The 14,665-nt window shown below is 42.7% G+C and overlaps 2 protein-coding genes across 3 annotated transcripts; one reads left to right on the top strand and one right to left on the bottom strand.

Moving 5' to 3' along the window:
- Positions 1-337: 337 nt before the first annotated feature.
- hagh (hydroxyacylglutathione hydrolase) lies at positions 338-6,322 on the bottom strand. Of its 2 annotated transcripts, XM_055912484.1 has the most exons (10): positions 6,235-6,322; positions 5,838-5,899; positions 4,949-5,139; positions 4,786-4,850; positions 4,513-4,630; positions 4,321-4,429; positions 2,409-2,512; positions 2,083-2,184; positions 1,472-1,551; positions 338-1,259 (listed from the first exon to the last, which is right to left on the bottom strand). In XM_055912484.1, exons 3-10 carry the CDS (start codon positions 5,051-5,053, stop codon positions 1,160-1,162), a joined length of 783 nt encoding a protein of 260 aa, XP_055768459.1. In that variant the 5' UTR covers positions 5,054-5,139; positions 5,838-5,899; positions 6,235-6,322; the 3' UTR covers positions 338-1,159. The 2 variants fall into 2 exon arrangements, with proteins under 2 accessions (XP_055768459.1, XP_055768457.1); XM_055912482.1 differs by lacking the exon at positions 6,235-6,322 and having other exon boundaries at positions 5,838-6,014.
- A 40-nt stretch (positions 6,323-6,362) lies between these two features.
- Positions 6,363-7,642, top strand: fahd1 (fumarylacetoacetate hydrolase domain containing 1). Its single transcript, XM_055912485.1, has one exon. It carries the CDS (start codon positions 6,363-6,365, stop codon positions 7,017-7,019), a length of 657 nt encoding a protein of 218 aa, XP_055768460.1. The 3' UTR covers positions 7,020-7,642.
- Positions 7,643-14,665: the final 7,023 nt, after the last annotated feature.

Genomic DNA, 14,665 nt, shown 5'->3' with positions numbered 1-14,665 from the left:
AAGCATACACTTTAAATATTTACATTCGGTTTTTCAGTGTTTTCTTCCTTTGTATGGCATGGTGAGAACAAGAGGCACATCCCTTCATACGGTATGCTCTGTCAGTTAAGCAGCTATGTTAAACCATTTAATATGGACTAAGTAATATTAGCAATATGTCAAAATATATTGATAATATATTAAACAATGTTTAGCAGCTCTCTTGTTGTAGATATGTGGTGAAATGTTAATACAGAATGTCAAGCAAACATCACCATTTTACCCCAAGAAATCTGCAAGCAGGTAATAGTCATTAGGGATATGAATCTCTGACTAATATGAAATGAATTGTCAGGCCAACAATACATCTGCTTTATTGATTTTTCTGTGAGAGACAATGGAGCTTTTAATAAAACCTATATGCATCACGCACTTCACATCGGCACTCACAAGCCTGATGTGTGTATAAATATATGGAGCTTTTGATTAACAAAGAGCATAAGTTGTTATTTAGTATGAGAGATGTTTGGAAGTGCTTCAGTTGATTTTCTATATGTCCAACAATCACACTAAAGTAGCCCTGGCTTCTCTAAAGGGACTATACACAAACCTCTGAAATATTGTCTTGAGTGAATATACCATATTAAAGTAATAAAACACTTGATAAGAAAGCTTTATACAGAGACAAAAAGTCTAAATTAATTTACAAACATTGCACATTAAGACATCTACTTATTCAAGCTTCTCCCTGCTTTTTATAGTTCTGTTTTGCTTCTGCAGATGAGAATTGTTGGGGTTTATTAAAATATTATTTTTCACATCACAGAACATCAATACTGTATTCACTCTACAGCAAACTGTACATTTCAGTAATCAAAGCTAAATTAACTTAAAGTCAAGATTCTTAAATCAATCTGCAATACAGATCAAATTTTATTCTGTAAATCCAGTTTATACTCAATCTCCAGTCTTTCTCGTGACGAGACTACAATATTTTGTTTTGCTTGATGCTTGCATTAGGTCTACAAGCTAATGTACAGAATGTGGAAATGAAGTAAATACAGTATTTTATGTAGTGAATGAAACGGGTAGGAAATATTTTGCCATAGTTGTTAGTAACAAGTCGCAGTGCACTGGTACGCATGTAGTGGAACGGATTTCACTAGACTCCATTCTGCAGTCACTCCTTGGGGACCCGGAAGCCATCTTTCTCCTTACGCAGACTCCTCATGGTTTCAACAGGGTCATTCTGCCCAGCATGCTCTTGCACAGACTTCTCTCTGGAATAGAAAGGAAAGAATATGTCACTTAAATTATTTCACTACATACAGAGTGAGCATTGGCACTTTCACGCTAAAATCGTCTTCCTCTATGACACAAAGCTCAAGAGGGCACTTGTGGATTGTCTGATGCTCGTATAAGAGATCAGTGCTGCTTGTGCTCACTTGAGCGAGTGCTTTATAAAAATGTCTGAATCGTTAGTTGTTCTTACTTCACTCTCATAAAGGGGTTGAATTTGAATTCTTCAGCCACAGTGGAGGGGATGGTTGGTTCTCCATTACGGACCTTCTCCTACGGATTTAATAAAAAGCAGGTTATACATTTTCTTGATTACATTAAAGATCGCCATGGCCATGAGTTCACACAAAAAAATGTCCAATGCAGCTGTTTCTCAATAGAATTTCTGGGTAACAAGTAAATAAATTACTGTGATTTTAATTGAAAACAATGGTCAAAAATAGCTTCTTAGCAAAAGGGACATTTGTAAATATTTAGCTATGACTGTCTTGGAGTGGTCTGAGTGGGAGGGGGAAACTAAACATGTGTTGTTATTGGCAGAGAGGTTTGGAACTGTTTCTTAATGGTCTATTAACTAATTTACCGCATGGTGATTTCGCCATGGAAGGCCAAAACGCCATCCTACCAAAAACAGCAGAAATTTCAGACAGTCTTTTAAAAGCAGCTCTTACACTAAGGGCATTAATCATCATTTTTTACAATTCCACAGTATTATTCCAACCTCAGTGAGGAAATGTATATAAAACTCAGGGAAATCATGTTTTTGACTGCACTGGGCCTTTAATGAAATGTATCAAGATATACCTTTGCCCATGCTAGTTTTTTCTTGATGACCTCGTTGTCAGGCTCCACATGTCGAGCGAACTTCAGATTGTTGACGGTGTACTCATGACCACAGTAAACACGCTGGAACACAAACACACTATTGTTCCCATCTGCTGCGTGACCAAGCATGTGTGCTGACAAACTCTGGCACACGTGCTTGGTCGCATATAATGTAATAATAACTGACCTTTTCTAACCTATAAAGACAGACACTGAATAGTGTTAATACATTAGCTGTCATTACATGTAAAGAAAGTTATATCTAGAAGTTAATTTTTAACACCGCGTGATTGCGGTATATTTACTGTTTCAGGGGGCAGACGTCCCAGCACGTCTATCAATGCCCTGTACATCTGTTCAGCTGTACCCTCAAAGAACTTCCCACAGCCAGCAACAAACAGTGTGTCCCCTAAACAGGAAGATAACAAGGGTCAAAGGGCATCCATGAAAATCTGCTGATTTAATAATACATAAATAACTACTGTAGGTTTACTTATGTAACTCATGTTTAATGATCAGAACTGTTTAAGAGATTGAAGTCCCCTGTGACTGGAACTGTATTACGACGAGTCTATTCAGACTTCAATAGAGTTCTACTAGCTTTAAAAAACAACAAATGAGATATACTTTTCTATTATAGATAGATCTATCTGTGGACACCCCTCCAAATAAGTGGATTCAGCTATTTCAGCCACACCCGTTGCTGACAGGTATATGCAATCTCCATAGAGAAACATTGGCAGTAGAATGGACTTACTGAAGAGCTCAGTGACTTTCAACATGGCACCATCACAGTATGGCACCTTTCCAACAAGTCAGTTTGTCAAATTTCTGCCCCAGTCAACTGTAAGTGCTGTTATTGTGAAGTGGAAACGTCCAGGAGCAACAACGGCTCAGCCGTGAAGTGGTAGACTACACAAGCTCACAGAACGGGACCACAGAGAAGCACATTAAAATCGTCTGTAACACTCACTACCGAGTTCTTAACTGCCTCTGGAAGCAACGTCAACACAAGAACCGCTTGTCAGGCACTTCATGAATGGGTTTCCATGGCCTAACATCCACACACAAGCCTAAGATCACCATGCGCAATGTCTAGCATTGGCTGGAGTGGTGTAAAGCTCGTCGCCATTGGACTCTGGAGCCGTGGAAACGCGTTCTTTGGAGTGATGAATCACGCTTCACCATCTGGCAGTCCGACGGAAAAATCTGGGTTTGGAGGATAACGCTACCTGCCCCAATGCATAGTGCCAACTGTAAAGTTTGGTGGAAGAGAAATAATGGTGTGGGGCTGTTTCTCATGGTTCAGGCTAGGCCCCTTAGTTTCAGTGAAGTGAAATCGTAACACTACAGCATACAATGACATTCTACATTTACATTTACATTTAAGTCATTTAGCAGACGCTCTTATCCAGAGCGACTTACAAATTGGTGCATTCACCTTTCTAGACGATTCAATGCTTCCTACTTGTAGCAACAGTTTGGGAAAGGCTCTTTCCTGTTCCAGCATGACAATGCCCTGTGCACAAAGAGGTCCATACAGAAATGGTTTGGTCGAGATCGGTGTCAAATAACTTGACTGGCCTGCAGAGCCCTGACTTCAACCCCTTCAGGATGAATTGGAACGCTGGCCTCGTCGCCCAATATCAGTTCCCGACATCACGTCATGGCTGAATGGAAGCAAGTCCCCACAGCAATGTTCCAACATCTAGTGGAAAGCCTTCCCAGAAGAGTGGAGGAGGCTGTTATAGCAACAAAAGGGGGACCAACAGATGTTCAACGAGCAGGTGTCCACATACTTTTGGTCATGTAGTGTACCTCAGGAATGGTTGAACGAACCAAATTGGGAAAGAATGGGTTTTTGGGATAAACACCAAAAATAAGGTCTGAGGTTAACACAGGCTTAGGAGAGCTTATACGTTTTGTTCTATGAGAATATCAGTCAGTTAACATGATCTTTATGAATTATGAAGACTTTATGTGCTTGTTTTGATTACTAAATGCTTCAAAATTCACAAAGGGACATTAGCTGATATAGATTATCTCATAGAACAAAACGTATAAGATCTCTTAAGCCTGTGTTTACCACAGTTCTTATTTTCGGCTTTTATCCAAAACCCCTATTAATTTCCCATGGGCTTTAGCCAACATGTCATTACTATTGCTCTCTATTACAGTAGGTGATACAGTCAAAGTGGAAAGATACCGGTAGCTTACCTGTGAAGACAGCTGGAGGCTCAGTGCTGTTGTCTTTGGTCACAAGGTAGCAAATGTGGCCAGTGGTGTGGCATGGCGTAAACAAACACTTGACTGTAAGTGAACCAACCTGGCAATGAAATAGACACGTTTTAAAAATATTTTTAGGCCTGTTATGGTTATTACATAGGTTATTCTGGTATAAGGCCTTACTTTGAACGTGTTGGAGTGTTTGACTTTCTTAGTGAGGGCATCCACCCGGTCATCTCCTCCGTACACAGTGAGACCAGGCACCAGCCTCACCATCTTCTCATTGCCTCCCGCATGGTCCCTGTAGAGAGAAGGAGACAACACATGGTACATAGAAATCCTAGAATGTCTCTATATCTAATCTCAGTGTCACAGGCCTGCTCACAATGGTAATTTCACTGAGTGAGTCATTTGCACTGAGTGATATTCAAAACAATGATTGACAACTTGACTTACCAATGGTGATGGGTGGTCAGAACTGTCGTAAGTCTCACACCGTGCTTTCTGATAGCTTCTACAACCTGAAGAGACAATCAAATGATTATATAATGTATATACATAATATCCTACTGTTGATCCATCAAAACGAACCTACAGCAGGCTATATTTCATTTCATACCTTCACTGGTTCAACTGGGTCTATGATGGCAGCTTCCTTTGACTCCTCATCAATGAGAAGGTACATATAGTTGTCAGTGAGGGCTGGCAGCAGTTCTACCTTCATGTCGCTCTGCTCCAGAAGTAAAGACTTCCTTATCGGGATATCAGGAGCTTCCTTGTGTAAAAGGGCTGCTTGGACGTGCGCAGGGGCTACACAATATTTACAATTCATCACATTAGACATAACAGAACTCACTAACCAATTTGTCATCGTAAAAATATAAATAGTTGACATAATATTAACCAATCCATTTTCGTGGAAAAATACAGTTCACATACAGGTTAAACGTGCTTACAATGTACACAAGGGCTACGTGGTTCTTGGAGAACAGCCAAGTAAAGTTTCGCTATTGTAACCCTGTCAGAGAGAGCTTGTTGTAAATTTATTCAAGCTGTCATTCACATCAAAGTAAACAAGTAAGCCAGAGAGCACAAAGCCAAAGTACTATGGAGTAAGATCAGAATAATAAATAAAAATAACTGGAATCCAATGGTTTCCAAATATTTCGATGCTGCCACATTCTATGCATAGCAGCTAAGCCTTCAGTTCAGTCTGTGTGTGAGAAAATGTTAAGAGGAAATGCCAGACAAGGGGATGATGTAACAGCATCAGAGGCTTGCTAAACGCTGAGCAACACCAGTTAGCTAGCCCGGGACAGTTGCTTCAAAGATATATGGCTGCTTTGACAGTAGCTAGCTAGCATTTGACTATGCTGTGCAAATTACAAATATGAACGCTAGCTAACCTTACGTTTGCGTGTCATCAGTGACAGTTCGTTTAGAAACGTTCAGGGTTGTCATGTAGCTGTGGAAAGAACCTGAAAGATCGGGATGTGAGCGAAACATACCAATTTTATACGTTGCAGCGGCTCCAAGAACGCCAAGAGTGCAGGCACTCGCTACCAGTGACCTGTAAAACATAGCAAGCAACACTGTAGCTGTTTGCTAATATCGCAATCGCATGTACAGGAACCAGACAGGTTTGGTTTAAAGAAGAGTTCCGCCTTCTTTAACGTTGACCTCCGCAGATACGCCAATCGAATGCGGGGGAGTAGCTCGTGAATATCAGCTGATAGGCTGGAGAAAGCGAACCCACGGAACTTTACGACGTCATATTTGTAATCAGAGTTGAGTTTGTAAAATATATGCACTAATTTAGCTTCATTGTAATATTTGTATAATGCATTTCCTTCGTATCGAAATATCTCATATTTGTGAATGAACTTTTATTATGTAACACGTCACCTTTTTTTGTCCACTCTGGGATACCGTACGGTTGACAGGTTTGTTCAAGGAAGCTGCAGCGGGCAAAGGTCGTTTTGATGGTAAGAACTGCTTCGGAGCAGCTGTAGACTTGACAAGATTTCTTTACAATGACTTCACGAAATGTATCTCGATATTGGGAGTGGGGAAAGAAAATCATCTGTGTTGGGAGGAACTACGCCGACCATGCAAAGGAGCTGAAGAACGTCGTCCCAACAGAGCCCGTGTTGTTCCTGAAGACTCCATCTGCATATCTGACAGAGGGCTCACCTATCCTCATTCCCAAATACTCCAACAGTGTACATCATGAAATCGAGTTGGGGGTGGTCATCGGGAAAGGGGGCACCGCTATCCCCCAATCCTCCGCGATGCAACACGTCGCAGGGTACGCCCTGTGCTTGGATATGACCGCTCGGGATGTCCAGGATGACTGCAAGTCTAAAGGTCTTCCGTGGACTCTGGCCAAAGCGTTCAACACGTCTTGTCCCGTCAGTGAATTCATCCCCAAAGAGCGGATACCCGACCCGGGAAACGTGAAGATCTGGCTCAAAGTGAACGGCCAGATGCGCCAGAATGGCTGCACCTCTCAGATGATCTTCTCCATTCCCTTTCTCATCAGCTACATCAGTGAGATCATCACCCTAGAAGAGGGGGATCTGATTCTCACTGGGACTCCCAAGGGTGTATCCGCTGTGCAGGTGCACGATGAACTACATGCTGGCATAGATGATGTTGTCAGCATGACTTTTAAAGTTGGCAGACGTTGACAGATGATTAGCAAACTCTATTAAAATCTGTATTTTATTGTACATTTCTGTAATTTGCTTTTAATCAGAGCAGAGAGCTGGATGAAATGTATGGAATTACATTGGAGTCATTAGGCAGGCCTATTTCATGCAGAATGGCCACACTGATCAAGTACATTGTTGCAGTTCTGAAACCAGCAGAGGGCAGTGCTTACTCAACGATTCTAATACAGAATTACAATGTAGCCTATTAGACCATTTTTTAAAATTGATTTTACAATGGGAAATATGATAGATACAAAACTTGAGGTCTTGTTTTGAATTTCTGGTCCAGTAGATTTCACTAAATCAGATGCTCAACAAGTGGGCCAGGTGCTGATCTTAATCTTATCCTGACCAATTGTTGTTTTCTGGTCGAGACAACAGCCTCTGTCACATCACTGTGATCACAGTTAGAATGTTCGTCTTAAAAATCGAGTCTTTTTCTGTTTGTGAGGAACATTGCCCATGACATTTTGAACTCCTGTCTACTCTACTATGAATAGGGAAAAATCTGAGGATTTTCTCTTACAGGTCCAATCCTCTTCAAAGCCAAATCAGCCTGAAGAAGTAGTCACATTAAACATTTACAGCCTGTTCATTTATATTGGCGTGCATTTTATAATCTCAAACATTTCACAGATGAAATTGAGTCTCCACTACAGTGTCACAGATGAGTGATGTTTGAGACGTGACTTATTGAGAGAGTTAAGGGAGGTTTTTGCTCTAGTTGTGTTGTGGGCCTGCTGCATGCTATCCCATTAGAACAGTGGAGAGGAGCCTGTCTTCATCCACTGCCTTTATGAGACAGCATATTACACAACTGTGTTTTTTGGAACTGATCAGAGTATCAGACTTCAGGCCTGAGGTAACTCCTTGTCACCCTCCATCTCCACTTGAATCTCTATCTTTTGAAGAGGAACAGACTAAAGGGCTTTTCACATAACTGAGTCAAGCTAACCTGAGCTTTTCTGTACTGAGCTTGCCTGGTTATGTGTCCACCATAGTGGCTAGTTGATATTGATATCGGAGCCAGCAAAGCTTGATTCGGGTCGGCACAGTAGTGTGAAAATGGTATGATTTCTTTCAACCTGCAACAACTCAACTGGAATGTTTCTTGTCATAGGATCAAACAAGCCTTTTTCATTTAGCTTCTTTCCAGGAAAGGACTCCAGATTTTCAGGTTTGTGTAAATTCTGTCTGACTTGATTACAGTCCGTCATTTCTCAGTTTCTCAAATCCACAGTCAAATGTATCCTCTTATCTGTAACTGGCTCGCGCTGTGCGGCCCAACCGTTGTCCATGATGGCGGTAAATAAGGGCCGTGTGGGTCTGCCAGCTCTGCCCTCTCCGTAACCACATTCTTCCAGGAGTGTTTAACATCTGTTCCAGGTTGAATTACACTTCTCCCACAGGCCTCTGCTATCAGGATCAATCACAGTCTCAGCCTGGCTTGACCCAGGCCTGTCTCTCCCTGTAACCCGAGTCTGTGTGTAGTATACACCTTCATCATCCCACCTCAGAGGCATTCTATCACCCAGTCTCACAACTATATGTCCCAGCAGCCTCCAGGGGACTAGGGTTATGTCCAACTTATTCATCATCATAGCAACTATGAAAGGTTCTGTTTTAATATGTCTAAGAATTTCACTGTAGCTGTAACTGTACCCAACTATCGTCTATGATACAGTCTGGTGAACTATGATTGGGTTATAGCATATGCATGTGTATGCTTTGTGTAGCTATAGGTGCTCCTTTTAACGAGATATGATTATTGTCATCTTAGTTTATATGTGTCTGTGGGTATTATCCGCTAGTCTCCTCTATTAGGCTTGAACAATGAGTTCAAAGCCGAGTGTGGAGCCATGGCTTAGCATTCAGCACAGTGAAATGGCATGTTGTCATCGAGCGAGAGGCCTGAGAAGGAACACTTAACATTCTCAGGGAGTGGATTACCTGCAGTCAGACCACAGCGTGTCTTCAAACCAACCCAACACTCACACACTGACAGTAACAATGATGTCATTCATTGCAGGGCATCAAGCCAATGGGGTAAAAGTGAACCAAAGAGTGAAGTCGCTCTTTGAAGAAAGGGAATCCCATTGTGAAAAGAAAACACATAATTCTTTCTTTTGAGTGGGGAAACAAAAGCAATTCTGCTGTGGGGTATAGCTTTTGCATTTCTACACAAAAATAAGCCCCAAGTTAACATGACCAAATACTGACACTCACTCACTCAGTCACACAAGAAAGGTATCAGTTACCATTTATTTTGTCCGAGATGCTTCCCCTGCGTGTGAACGCAGAGGTGAGTGTGGTGGATCTTTAAAAGATGACAGGGCTGTTAGCTGTCACTCCAGGAGCAGGCAGAGTTGAGTGTGGTGGATCTTTAAAAGATGACAGGGCTGGTAGCTGTCACTCCAGGAGCAGGCAGAGGTGAGTGTGGTGGATCTTTAAAAGATGACAGGGCTGGTAGCTGTCACTCCAGGAGCAGGCAGAGGTGAGTGTGGTGGATCTTTAAAAGATGACAGGGCTGGTAGCTGTCACTCCAGGAGCAGGCAGAGGTGAGTGTGGTGGATCTTTAAAAGATGACAGGGCTGGTAGCTGTCACTCCAGGAGCAGGCAGAGGTGAGTGTGGTGGATCTTTAAAAGATGACAGGGCTGGTAGCTGTCATTCCAGGAGCAGGCAGAGGTGAGTGTGGTGGATCTTTAAAAGATGACAGGGCTGGTAGCTGTCATTCCAGGAGCAGGCAGAGGTGAGGCACACAGGCAGGAAGGAAGGCAGATGAGTTTTGGAGGTTCATTTTACACAGACAGTCTGCATGACACGCTACAACACCTTCATCCATCCTCAGCACTCATCAGCAACACATGACTGGGTGGTAGAGGTAGTAGCAGGTAGGTATCTCTCCTCTCAGCTTGAGGACACTGAGTTCCCGCATTTGGGTTCATACAGACAGCAGCTCCCACCTTTTTTGTCGATTTCTCACCCCAAGCTCGGGGGCTGGTATCCCGGGGGCTGATTGGGAAACAGTAGACAACTTAATTTGTTTTATTGTGTCTGTTCATGTGAAGTCATTTTTCAAGTGCACTATTGAGAAGGTCCTATAGACTTGACTTTGAGAGTCCTATAGAGTTTTTTATACAGTCTTGCCACGTCTGCGTTTAGAAAATGACAGTTCGTGATGTTCTGCTTGCGTGCTGTATGTATGTCACCAGACTGTACTGTGGTGTGGCCATCCTAAGAAAGCAGACGCCACAGGCACACACAGCTAGTGGAAAGACTGAGTGAGGGAGGATTCAATATCACATGCATGACAACAAGGCACAGATATGTCCACAACGACTAGGATACTATCGAGGAATAGATAGTATGGGATTTCATTGCTGGCGATTAGCTCAGAAAAATACTGTGTGGAAGTTTGGATTGTGTGTGTGTGTGTGTGTGTGTGTGTGTGTGTGTGTGTGTGTGTGTGTGTGTGTGTGTGTGTGTGTGTGTGTGTGTGTCAGTCTAGGAAACCAATAGTTACATAGTTTATCTTCTTGTCCTCTTCATAAATGTCCTAATTAATGACTGAATCTTTGACTATAGTTGATCTCCCACACATGGAAGTAATTACTTTGTGTTCAAGTCAATCCATCATAAAGAATTTATAAGTGGGTGGTTGGGTTTAATAAAACCATGGAACATATCAAGAACCAATTAGTGCTTTATATAGGCATGGCAAAGCTTTACCATAGACTTATATAAAACTAGTCCTATACCATGGAACTTAAATACTGACTTATGGCATGCAGAATGGAGTCCTTGGCAGCTGAAATTGAACCGTGTAACATAACAGGTGTGTACTTCATTAAGTCTTAGCACGGTAGCACCTGAAAGGGAGGTACAGCTAGCCTGGTCCCAGATCTGTTTGTGCCGTCTTGCCTACTCATATATGGTAATTGTTTGGCTTGACTCCAAACAATGACCATATAGCCTATAGGAGTTGAAAGGACAGCATAAACAGATCTGGGACCAGGCTACACTTACAAAAAAGGGTTCCAAAAGGGTTTTTCGGCTGTCCCCATAGGATAACTGTTTTTGGTTCCAGGTAGAATCATTTTGGGTTGCATGTAGAACCTTCTGTAGAAAGAGTTCTACATGGAACCCAAAATGGTTCTACCTGGAATCAGAACCTTTTGGGTTCTAGATAGCACCTTTTTTTCTAAGAGTGTAGGGCACATCATCTCTGAAGGTACTATGCTATCAATTGAAGACATATTCAACGGTGCACTAAGTAGTAGATGTATATTTGGAGGCAATCTCTAGTCTTCAAGGACTCTGTGATATCATCAGAAAGGTATCAGTTACCATTTCATTTGTCTGAGATGCTTCCCCTGCGTGTGAACGCAGTATATTTCGAGGCAATCTCTAGTCTTAAAGAATTCTGTGATATCATTGTGCTTTTCAGATGTTAAGTGATATAGATTCAGTTGTTAGTCAAAACAGAATGCCTGGAATGTGGCGACTGTCAACAGTACTGTAGTAAATAGTTTATTTAAAATCCTGTTATAGTTTAAAGTGTGAAGTTTTCCCATCCAATTGGTAATAGCAATTTAGCTCTGCACCTTGCCATTTCTGGGTGTCTGCCATCCTATGAATTTTAATTGTGTGAGTTTTTCAAAAAAGCCCCAATAAGCTAATTATAAATGACTGGCAACTTGGATGTTAAGTGGTATTGAAGCAAGAGTTTTGTCCTGAAATAGTATAAAGTCCCATTGTAAAACTTCCTAATCCCATCTCTAAAAAACATTCCCTGAAACAGGCTTACTCACCACCAATTTAAAGTAAAACCATTTTGAGCCAAATTACTCTGAACAATTAAAGCCAGAGTCACTCGTTTAACAAGATACAGTGTACTACCCTAACCACAGAGTGTGGAAAATGTGTGGAGTCCTTGTAGTACGGACTGTCTTCATTTATGAGTAATCAGAAGAAACCTCTTTTATACTGTAATCCTGCTTTTATCTGGTGTGTACAAATCAGCCTTTTTTTCTTCAAACTGAGAACCCTCAAAATCGTTCAACCCTCCTCCGTGACTGGTTCTGATTAATCTGCCATATGCCCATATATGTCTCATCCGTCCCTTACGCAAAATACAGGCTAGTAGTGCCCTCAGTACCATTTATTGTCCCTGGCTCACTTCATCTGTACCACATTTTATTTAGCTGTCTTGCTGATAGCTGCCTTTTCTGAGTGCCAGCCTAGTGGTAGGAGTGTGTGTGTGTGTGTGTGTGTGTGTGTGTGTGTGTGTGTGTGTGTGTGTGTGTGTGTGTGTGCGTGCGTGCGTGCGTGCGTGCGTGCGTGCGTGCGTGCGTGCGTGCGCGTGTGTGTGTCCTCCGTCCCTCATCACGGTTAATCTCCAATAATTACAGGGCTGTAACCGTATCCACGTCAGGTGATTTTCATGAGGGTAAACAAATCCACAATGCTAGGAAGTGATGGCATGCATCAAATTGTGACCTCAGATTCTTAAGAGCTGCATACCACTACGGCCACAACAAATTGTCTAGTTGCGGAACGGAAGACGTTAAGGTTTATGAACCTGTAATTTAATTGATGTACTCATTCAGTCATGTACGGGTTTTATAGGTCTACATTGTTAAAACCTCCATCCTCTTCAATGTAAACAAATCAGTCAGAACAACTGGATCACAGTTTCCTTCTGGGTTTATCTGTGGAATTATCTGTGTATGGAAACTGAAGTGCAATGGTTGGTTATTGTGCACTACAGTAATACTACAGTCATAGCATCACAGTTTGTCATTTCTGTTGGATAACTTAGTAGTCTTCTAAACTCCAAAATCCCGTTTTTGGCTCGCGTGTGAGAAATGATGTCTTGGTACTACTGTTTTCACGATGGGGCGCAATGATGTCAGGGTTGTTTTACGATGGCACGTTCAATGTAACCAGGATGGAGTCTTTGACTGTCTACATGATCTGTCACATTACCAGACTTATTAAAGGGTTGAATCATATCTAGCAGATACATAGATCTACAGTACATAGAGCCGTCAATTCGGATGCCTACAGTGGATATCAATGAGAGTTATGTTCTGCATGCACCTTAAGTTGAGACCATGCCCATAGAATGGAATGATTCAAATACATAGCCATTCCTCCGGGCCTCATTGTGGAATGTTTTGGGACAGCTTTGCCCAGAGCATCCACTCATACCATGCTGTGGTTGCAGTCGGGTTGCAGTCCCATTAGAGCCACAGTAGTTCAGCCCAGTGTATAATAAACATGTAGCCTATGATTCATGTTCCGCTGATTTCATTAAGTTTACTGTTAGGCTGGTACCGAAGACATTGGTGCTAATGACTTGCCCAGATGGAGGGGGAATATAAAAAAATGGACACACGCGCAGGCACAGGCACACACACACACACACACACACACACACACACACACACACACACACACACACACACACACACACACACACACACACACACACACACACACACACACACACACACACACACACACACACACACACACACACACACACACACACACACACACACACACACACACACACACACACACTCCTACCACTGGGCTGGCACTCAGAAAAGGCAGCTATCAGCAAGACAGCTAAATAAAATGTGGTACAGATGAAGTGTGCCAGGGACATTAAATGGTACTGAGGGCACTACTAGCCTGTGGCAAGACGTATTTAAGTGAGGCGGATAGGTGGGAATGTGTGACAGACATAGCCTACATACTGGGTGGAGGTACTGTATCCTACTGAGTGAAGGTACTGTAGACTACTGGGTGGAGGTACTGTATCCTACTGGGTGGAGGTACTGTAGACTACTGGGTGGAGGTACTGTATCCTACTGGTGGAGGTACTGTAGACTACTGGGTGGAGGTACTGTATCCTACTGGGTGGAGGTACTGTAGACTACTGGGTGGAGGTACTGTATCCTACTGGTGGAGGTACTGTAGACTACTGGGTGGAGGTACTGTATCCTACTGGTGGAGGTACTGTAGACTACTGGGTGGAGGTACTGTATCCTACTGGGTGGAGGTACTGTAGACTACTGGGTGGAGGTACTGTATCCTACTGGTGGAGGTACTGTATCCTACTGGGTGGAGGTACTGTATCCTACTGGGTGGAGGTACTGTAGACTACTAGGTGGAGGTACTGTATCCTACTGGTGGAGGTACTGTAGACTACTGGGTGGAGGTACTGTATCCTACTCGGTGGAGGTACTGTAGACTACTGGGTGGAGGTACTCTACTCTACTGGGTGGAGGTATTGTAGACTACTGGGTGGAGGTACTGTAGACTACTGGGTGGAGGTACTGTAGACTACTGGTGGAGGTACTGTAGACTACTGGGTGGAGGTACTGTATCCTACTGGGTGGAGGTACTGTAGACTACTGGGTGGAGGTACTGTAGACTACTGGTGGAGGTACTGTATCCTGCTGGGTGGAGGTACTGTATCCTACTGGGTGGAGGTACTGTAGACTACTGGGTGGAGGTACTGTAGACTACTGGGTGGAGGTACTGTAGACTACGAGGTTCTAGGTACTGTATCCTACTGGTGGAGGTACTGTAGACTACTGGTGGAGGT

This window comes from Salvelinus fontinalis, unplaced genomic scaffold (assembly GCF_029448725.1).
Source record: "Salvelinus fontinalis isolate EN_2023a unplaced genomic scaffold, ASM2944872v1 scaffold_0173, whole genome shotgun sequence".
Classification (NCBI taxonomy): domain Eukaryota; kingdom Metazoa; phylum Chordata; class Actinopteri; order Salmoniformes; family Salmonidae; genus Salvelinus; species Salvelinus fontinalis.
Note: the sequence above shows the minus strand (reverse complement) of the source record. Positions and strands in the feature narration are given on the sequence as shown.

Excerpts from the sequence above, each read along its gene's own strand:
- fahd1 (XM_055912485.1), top strand. The coding sequence starts at position 6,363 with ATGACTTCACGAAATGTATCTCGATATTGGGAGTGGGGAAAGAAAATC.
- hagh (XM_055912482.1), bottom strand. The coding sequence starts at position 5,910 with ATGTTTTACAGGTCACTGGTAGCGAGTGCCTGCACTCTTGGCGTTCTT. Across the intron at positions 5,140-5,837 it reads CGCTGCAACGTATAAAATTG|CCCCTGCGCACGTCCAAGCA; the intron begins GTATGTTTCGCT and ends AATATTGTGTAG. Across the intron at positions 1,552-2,082 it reads AAAAACTAGCATGGGCAAAG|GAGAAGGTCCGTAATGGAGA; the intron begins GTATATCTTGAT and ends TTAAATCCGTAG.